Source organism: Passer montanus, unplaced genomic scaffold (genome assembly GCF_014805655.1).
Source record: "Passer montanus isolate IOZ18808 unplaced genomic scaffold, ASM1480565v1 scaffold1, whole genome shotgun sequence".
NCBI classification, from domain to species: domain Eukaryota; kingdom Metazoa; phylum Chordata; class Aves; order Passeriformes; family Passeridae; genus Passer; species Passer montanus.
Genome location: NW_024356504.1, coordinates 2737054 through 2745974, shown reverse-complemented (window position 1 = coordinate 2745974; position 8921 = coordinate 2737054). Strand labels below are relative to the sequence as shown.

The following is an 8921-nucleotide window of genomic DNA, read 5'->3' as shown; positions in this document are numbered from 1 at the left end:
AAAACTAGTTAGCTAATTTTTAACAATTTAAAAACAAATATATGGACAGGCAGACAACAGCTATAGCATTCATACAGATGCAAAGGCATTTCCCTCAGTGCAGCTGTTACCCTTTTAAAAGAAGGAAGAATCCAAGCATATGAAAAATATGGGGGATTTGGTGTTATTTCTAATAGTATTGTCAGTGTTTCTCTTCTTGAGTCCTTCAAAAGAAAATCCATCAGATGATACAGAAGATAGAAGAGTTGAGTCTAAGCAATTTCAGGTACCTTAAAAATAACAGGGAGGGTCCCTTAGCACCACTGTCCAGGCTTTGGTGGCCCAGAGCTGGCATTAGAACTGCAGAAGGCTCTAAATAAACTTGCTGCAGGACTTACACATGCACAGTTAGACTTTTCTGAGAATAAACTGTTCATGTTAAAGTTTGTGTAAAAATACTGAAAAGCATTTTCCTTTTCCACATAAGAAATCTGTCTCCCTGACCTGCAGCAACAGCTATTTCTAATACCAGATAAATCAAAGTGGTGGTTCTGCCAGCCCAAAGTACAGCTTTGCAGGTCTCGCTCTTGGCTCCAGCACATCTCGAATTTTCTTCTCAGGCACTAAGCCTCCATTAACATGAACTTAGTTTTTAGTAACTGTCAAGCTGGTTTTATTTTACCTGAAGACAAAACAAAGGTAGGAGCAGAAGAGAGAAGCTAAGATAAAGGTTTACTCCCACATGCCTGTGCTGTTGGTATCCCTGCAGCGATCCAGATGCTCGCATGCCAGCCAGGCAGCTTCTGCATTGCCTGTAATGACATCTTAGATTGCAGCAAAGGCAAAAGGAGGGATTTAATCAATGACAGCAGCACTGCAGTCTGCCCTTATGCTATCAACCACAGCTCCCCAGCCCTGGTTTGCTTGTATTCACTGCTAGCCAAGGTAGTACAGGAGATTTAATAGTGTGTGAAACATTAGGGCTACTAAAAATCCACCTTGGGTGTTCTGAATAACCTCCCTGGTTACTTTTCTCCCCCAAACATTGGAATATTCTATTTCCCTAACTACTGTTTTGCTCAGGAATTTTTCCCTTAAATGGCTGTAGTCTTAGGTTACTTGTCAGCTTCAAAAGACATCACACGTGCAACATTTTTGTCCTGTCAGCTGGTAGTGGTTTTCAAAACAGGATGCCTATTTTTCCCCCGATTATTTCCAAGCGAGACACAGAAGTCTGAGCTTTTGTTTTCAGTTGGTTATACAGGTTCAACCTGGTGATTCATTCTTCCTGCAGCTACATTTCCAGGAAAAGACAAAGCCCTGGCTCTTCTCCAATTTATCCAAGTAAGATCAGAAAGCACTCCTCCCCCAGCTGTGACACTTTCTAAGAAGGGAGAAATTGAACAAAACACATCCCAGAGTTGGTGTCATCACCCTGAAGACAGGCAAGGAGGTGCATGACCTTGGGAAGGCATGTGCAGTACCAAGTCAGGGTGAAGATAACAGCAGAGTTTAGTGGATTTAAGATTCTCAGCCCTGTGAAGCACAACCAAGTGTGTGCAACGAGCCATTCTCCATTTCTGGGACTGATGGTGACTGTGAAGCTGGATGGTTTACAGAAAATTTGGCAATTTCATTTCAAACCTTTTAGAAGACTTTCATCCTCTTGTTGCAGTTGGTGTGGACAAGAACATATGCTTGGAGTTGGGAATTTTTCAAGAGTTATTACTCATAAAGAAGCTGATAACTTTGGCTTCAGACATCTCCTCTCAGGGATACTGCTGCTTGCAGATGAAGGGAAGCCTGGTTTTGCATAATGAGGCAAAGGACGACAGGGTTGTGTGGTTGTGAATGCAAGTGCTGAGATTTCAGAGAGCGAGTTAAATAAAACCTGCACAACTCTGCCTACAAGGAACTTCAGCAGGAAACGTAAAGACTTGTCTGAGAAGTGCAAGCAGACAGCAGCTCCCATGTACTCAGCAAATGGGCCAAGTAAAGAGACAGAATTACCTCCCCCTGTAAGCCCACAAGCCAAAACACAGCTGGTAGCACTAATATTAGTCGTGTCAAGCCTGGTAGTCTTCATTTATTATGCATCCTGCAAATAATTATACATATAGTTAAGTTATAGCTCAGAAGCTGCATTTAGTGGTTGGCAGGGTGTGCTCCTCACTTGGAGTAGTTGGCAGGGTATTGCTCCTCTGACCTCATTAGACTAACATGAGGAGCAAGTCTGGTCCTTTGTATATTCAGAATAAACCACAGGTCTCTCTAATCTCTGCGTATTAGGAGCAGAGGTCACTACTCCTTTGGCTGTCATCACAGTCTGATTTAGGCTTTGTTTCCAGATGCTGTCTGGCCTTCCTTAAAGGCTTTGTGGAGCTCTCCTGAAGTTTGCAGCAACTTCCCAAGAGGGCTTAAATTAGGATTCATATCCCACATTTGTGAAAGTTACTTTGCTTTCCCTTTTGTGAAAATCAAAGCACAGGAGGGCTGCTGCCCAGTGGGTGCCCTGCTCAGGGACAAGGGGTGGTAATTGAGAGTCCCACACATCTCTTTCTGGAGCAGGAGGAAAAGAGGTTGAATCCCAACAGTCCATAGTAAGCTATTTTCAGCTCAGGCATTCATTATTGCCAAGATCCACCATCCAAAATGCCTGCTTATGCAAAATGTGGATCTAGGTACGTGCTGCCCATTGTACATCAAAGTAACTGATTTTTTTAATAATGGAAACTGTCTGATGATTCACTGGGGTAAATCAAGCAGAACAGGAGAAAGATGAGACAGAAAATAGGAAGAGAACCAGGACCACTAATAAATCATGATGGAGGGTATTCAGTGTATTGCTACAGCAGTAAGTTAATAGAATGTTAAGCTGCATAAATAAAAAGATAATGTGTTTCATTTCTGCAGGGTGTTGCTCAGACTACACCTATTAACAGGATCACCTGGTTCTGCAGAAAATACACACAGCAACAGGTTTTGTCATATTATCCTGGTAAGTCAGATCTGAGTTAAGTCTTTAAGAGTTACTTTGCCAAAATGGAGCAGGAAATGGATATTCCTCATCACTGCAGCTAAATGAAAGCCTGCACAGATATGGAAAATTACTCTTTGCTGGTGTACTGAGGTATGTGGAAGCGGAAGCTTAACTTTGCCTGGAATGACAAGGAGGTGGGACAGTTTGCTGTTTCTGTGACTTCCAGGGATTAAATTCAGCTTCCTCTTGCTTAAGACCTACATGAATAAGTCCTCACAGGGAAACAGACTACTGACTTCTTTCCTCCCTCTCTATGTTTGTATAAATCCTGATACTCTACAGCAGCACTAGCGCAGGGGAAGGGCAGCCTTCATCTCTGCCCCTTTGCAGAATTACACACTGAGAACAAGTATGAAACCCATGGGAAACTTCAGCCTCTGTGAGGCAGGGGAACCAAAACCTCCACACCCAAATAGCAGCGAGGCACATCACATACTCCAGCCACTCTGAGTTCCCAGCATTTCTCACCTATCGGCACAAGTATGTGGGGTTTGGCTGTTGGCCCCAGTGGCTGGGCCCTGGTGCTCAGCTGCCCAGTGAGCCACTCTTGCTCACTTCCTCACCCTTGAACAAGGATTTTCCACTGCCCAAAACCACAGCTTTGGCAAAGAATTTCCTTGAAGCTGCTCCAAAGCTGAGAGTTAGCAGAGGTGCCAGGTTGCTGCTGGGATCCCCCGAGGCATTGCTGCAGCTGCACCTCGCTTTGCCAGAGGCAGGCAGCCCCACAGGCCAGGGCTGCAAGGAGCAGATAGATGGACTTGGCTTTGGGCAGGACACTGGGCATGGCTGCTGTCCAGCTGAGGCGTGCAGGTTTGCCTGTGGCTCCTTCCACTGCTCTGGATGGAGCAGCTCACCTCCATCCGTGTGGAGCCTCTGGAAGGGGCCCAGCAGTGCAGCAGCAGCGCAGCTTGCTCAGCCTCTCCAGCTTCTGAAAACAGCCAGGTGCAAAGAGTGAGGAAGGTATTGCTCTTCTTGTAAGAGGAAATTATGCCAGTTTTCATATTAAATAGTGCAGATGCAAGCCAACTCTAATTCTTGCTTGAGAATTAATTACTTCAATAAGTCACGGCAACCGTCTAGCTTCTTCTCTTTCCCCACCGTACTCACAAAAAATCAGTGGGTGCAATGCTAGAGGGAAGAAAGCACCAATCTCTCAATAACTATTTTACATGAAGCCCCTTTTTCTCTCCTTGGCCCAGGTCAGTCTCCTGTTCCACCCAGTGGTTAACCCCTGGCCCTTCCTAGAACAGGGAGCAGGACTGGCTGGCCTTCAGCTTCCCAAGCAGAGTGCAGAGCCTGCACAGGGACTTCAGCTGGCCTGAAGTGGTTCAAGAAGTGCTGAAAGCAAATCTTCCCTGAGGCCCTGGTGTAATCCACAGCAAGGTCAGATCCCGCTGGTGTAACAAGGCTTTGCAAACTGTCAGTAGCATGTAGACAGGCTTGGCTAACAGTTTAGAGAAATTGCTGGTAAGTGAAAAGGTATCATTCATCAGTCTGAGGGAATAATCCTCATGTAAGACTATAAATCACTTGGTTTGTCACTTCATTGTGCCTGGGATTAAGTTGTACAAATTCTGGAAACACAGCATCTCTGACTTCTGTTCAAAGAAACTACACATGGTTTGCCCAAAAACTCCATGTTTGTCATCACATGGGAGAGCCAACATTAGGATTTTTCCTACAAAATGGAGTAAACCCCTGAGCCTGCTTATCTTTGGAGTAACTGCCAGCATGATAGCAGAGTTTTGTAATACTTTTGTGTGTTCCTAAGTCTTCTGCAGAGCCATTCTTCTTATCAGGGGCCAGAGTTAAATTTTTGTAGCGATAGTGGGTTTTCTCATTGCAGAACAACGCATGGTTGCGTTTATCAGGGACCCTGACTGCTGTGGCTATCTCGCCCTCTAATCCATCTTCCCTGAGTGTATTTGAACATTCCAGTGCTCCGAGGCGCTCGCAGGTGGCTGACACCCAGCAAGCAAATACTGCTGGGGACTTCCAGTGCTCCCCGGGGATGCCGGGCAGCGCCGCTTTCCCGGGCTGCGGGCAGGCACAGCGAGCGGCGGGAGCCCTTCAGGCCGCTAAAGGGGGCTGCCGGCGGGGCGGAGCTGGCGTTGTGGCTCGCGTTCCTGCGAGCCGTGGGCCCGCCCCGCGCTCCGACCCGCCCTGCGCCCGCCTCCCCTCCCCCGGCCCAGCCCGGAGCCGCGCAGCCGGGGCCCGGCGGGGGAGCGCCGAGCTCCATGGGCAACACCGTCACCTGCTGCGTATCCCCGGACGCCAGCCCCAAGCTCAGCCGGGCTCGCGGCGGCGGCGGTGGGGCAGCGCCGGGGCCCGATCGCTGGCCGCGCCCCAGGCAAAGTTCCCCGCGGGCCCGGCTTGGGGCCGGCTCCTCCGCCCGCGGGACGAGCCTGGGGCCGCCCGGCCCTGCCCGGACCCCGGAGAGGGGCCGGGGAACGGGAAGAGAACGTGGCGGTGCTCCCGGCTGAGGCGGTGGAGTCTGGCTGCTCCTTTCTCCCTAACTATGGAGTCGTGACTCGCTCGTAGTGTTCGGGCAGATCGCAAAAGCTGCTGCATTTCCAGTCTCTGTTGAACAGGAGGAAGGAAGAGGGTGTGTGGGGAGTAAGGGAATTAAGAATTACAAAGATTGTGTGCATATGACATCACCGTGGCTGGACGTGAGTAATTTATCCTCTGGCTGTGCAGGGCTGTAGCTGTGCACCCCTGACACCGGCGTTCCCTGCCGCGTAGCTCTCGTGTTCCCGATTTGCTTTCCTTGGGCTCACGGGAACGTGCGTGTGTGCTGCTCGTGTTCCCGCAGCTCGGCCCGGAGCCCTGGTGCCCGCAGAGCCGCTGTGGCGGGCGGGCCGCGGGGCTGTGCTGCCGGGCTGCCCCGCCGGGGAACAGCGCCGGGGTGCTCCTGGCGCCCGGCCCTCGCCTGGCGCAGCCCGGCACCTCATGATATTCAAAACTTGGTTTAATTAGCGAACGTCTTGCTGTTCCTCTTGGCAATTATAACCACACCTATGGGAAATGCATTCGCTTGGAAAAAGATGGTCTGGCTGACAGCTTTGATGTGGGGTGCGTACAGTAACAATAATCACTGTAATCCATACTCTTCTTGAACTTAAGAAAAAAATTTTTTGCTGTCCGACTCGTTGCAGAAGAGTGCGAGGAGACCTTCAGAAATGGAATTATTCAACTTGCAGAGTTCTGCACAGCACCATATGGTGCAGCTGTTCCAGAAATGAGATGGAACATTCAGCCCCTTGGAGCTCCTTTGAGACAGCTGTGCAGTAGTAGAAATTATGTTTGCTGCCTAGGAGAAATAAACCTTTATTTTTGCAGGAAGATTATTACAGAACTCTCTCAACTCATTAGGGGAGGAGGAGCTAAACTCTCTGAAGAGATTCTAATAAGCCAAGCAAAAATGCCTAAGCTGAGCAAATCTCCTCAGGAATAAGGGTTGTATTTGTTTGAATCTTTAGTATGTGATCATGTCAGCTGTGCTAAGTAACAGATTTAATTGTGGATTCATCCATGTTTCAGGACTGGCCTTGAAGTAGAGAAGTATTAATTTATTTTTTTTTTATTTGCAAGCCTGAATAAGAGTGTATAGTCCAAGAATAAGATACTAGCTGTCTATTACAAATTTTACTTTTGTGGCTATAGAAACTTGAGTCTTGAGGCAGGAGATAATCCTAATACTAGAACTGCATAAGTGGTATATGTTTAAGATGATTTTAAAGATCACTTTTACAGTGGTATGTGGTTCACTGTTGCCCTCCAAAGTTGATCTGCTGCAAGTGATGATGATATTTGAAGTTTTCTGATTGATACAACTCTTTAGGGGTGCAGAAAGTACCAAAGTTTGATACCTTTATTAAAATAAAATTCAGGATAGTCAGTCTTAGAAGTAAAAGTTCTTGTGCTGATTTTTGAATGTTGCAAAGCAGTCCCTGGATAGAATCGAAGCAGTTAAGTTCAAAATGTAAGGCACTGTTTGTGGAGTTTGAAATCCAGTGTTATGATACAGGCTTTATGAAGAAGTTAGATGTGAGACATCTATTTGTTTAATTAATACCTCCTATGAAAGAACAAATCTGTAATAGATCAGATAGCTATGCCTATTCCTCTTAAACTCTAGGATGTAAGACCTGTCACATACCCAAACCATGCAGACAGCCTGCCTGTTTCTGTGCTCTTGACTACTAGAAAGTATTTGTTTCATTTGGGGGATAAAAGATATTTCTCTAATTGATTATTGTAATATTATAGGCTAGCTAAGATGCAAACTTAGTCTGTAATGGGAGGCTGAGAACCTACTGACTGTCCTTTTCTTGAATCCTTTGGCAGGGAGAAGGGAGAAGGCTGCAAGGAAAAAAGTCAAGATCATTTTGGCTATTTTTGTTCCATGCTGCTCAGTTCTAGGAGTTTCTAAGAAAACAGCTAAATATATCAGAAAGCTAGCATCCAGATGGGATGGAGATGCTTCATTCCTTAAATTTCTACCTCTGGGTTGTTTGTTGTTTGAAGTCTGTCTTGAGTATTTCTGCACTTGTTTTGCTGAAATTGAATGTTTTGGTTGTATGAGGAATGCAGAAGTTACCAACTGAGCTTTGGACATTTTGTTTTGTGTTGTTTCATAGCTTTGTGTTGCTCTTCCATAGCCAGTGGAATGTGTTCCCCGCAGGTCTGTGCTCTTAAGTGAGGATTATTCTGTAGCTTCTCCAGCACTCTTCTTAATAGGCACTACTTTCCAGTCAGCACTGCGTAGATTGTCTGTATCAGATTAGAAGGAAAGAAGAAAATTCTCACTTTCTTAAAATGGACAAATCATGATGTAGTATGACAAAAAAGCAGTGGTAGGTGGAATGGAGATAAAACACACAGTAAAACTGAAAGTCTCATGTTTCAGCAAAGGTTAATTCAAACAGGAAAGATTTGTCAGATCCTTTACTAAGAGAATTTAAAGCATGACCTTGTATTTTATGGCTCTCAAGATCCTGAGCCATAACCTGTTTGGTGCATGCTTTCTCCAAACATGAAATAGGCCTGTATTTGTGGTTTGATATGCTAAGGCAAGCTGGATTTAGTAAACAGGGAGTAAACATAACTTTGAAAACAGAAATTTCTTCCAAATAGGTTCATGCCTACTGCTAATATTAAATATCAATGTCTGCCATGAATCTAAAGCAGCTAGTTGACTTTTCAGCTGAGCATTAAATGTTCTTTAAATCAACAGTTCAACACAGTTTGCATTGACCAAAAAGGCTTTCCTGTCTAGTTTTACTGATGCTAGCTCTTTGATCTTAGTGTGCCATTTAGTGGTCTGTGATGATTGGTTTCGTGTTTGGTTGTTTGGGTTTCTTTGGTTGTTTGGGTTTTCCTCCCCCCAAATGAGTGTCTGCAAATCTTTATTTTGGGCTTCCTTTTTTTCCCCCCCTGAGATATTTTTTCCTGGGTGCCATTTAGTGGTCTGTGATGATTGGTTTCGTGTTTGGTTGTTTGGGTTTCTTTGGTTGTTTGGGTTTTCCTCCCCCCCAAATGAGTGTCTGCAAATCTTTATTTTGGGCTTCCTTTTTTTCCCCCCCGAGATATTTTATCTCGGGGAAGAACTTCTTACCACTGACACTTTCTTGCTAGATCCCTATGCCTAAAAGATCTACGTAAATCTTCAGACATTTGTTTGATCCTTGGATAAAACTAGAACAAGACCTTACTTGGCAGATGTTTCTCACTTGTACTTGAAATCATCTCCCTGCACTGCTGCTGTTCACTGGGTTTGAGCAGAGGTTTGCCTGATTCCCTTGAGCCAAGGAGAAGTGTTGCCCTACTGAAGTGGTGGGACAAAGTGACCTGGTACCCTCACTTGAATAACTGGGGGATGGAGAATGACAAGGGAAAA

The 8921-nt window shown here is 45.8% G+C and overlaps 2 protein-coding genes across 2 annotated transcripts in view; one reads left to right on the top strand and one right to left on the bottom strand.

Moving 5' to 3' along the window:
- Positions 1-5155: 5155 nt before the first annotated feature.
- CCNYL1 (cyclin Y like 1) overlaps positions 5156-8921 on the top strand; it is a 33296-nt gene continuing 29530 nt past the window's right edge. Inside the window, exons 1-2 of the mRNA XM_039698438.1 lie at positions 5156-5497; positions 5999-6094. Coding sequence (XP_039554372.1) covers positions 5257-5497; positions 5999-6094 — 337 coding nt within the window. The 5' untranslated portion in view covers positions 5156-5256. The remainder of the gene's footprint in view (positions 5498-5998; positions 6095-8921) is intronic.
- The window catches only part of PLEKHM3 (pleckstrin homology domain containing M3), a 128205-nt gene continuing 125404 nt past the window's right edge, over positions 6121-8921 (bottom strand). The window contains exon 10 of the transcript XR_005626665.1: positions 6121-7795. The gene's annotated coding sequence lies outside the window, so the exon portion shown is untranslated. The remainder of the gene's footprint in view (positions 7796-8921) is intronic.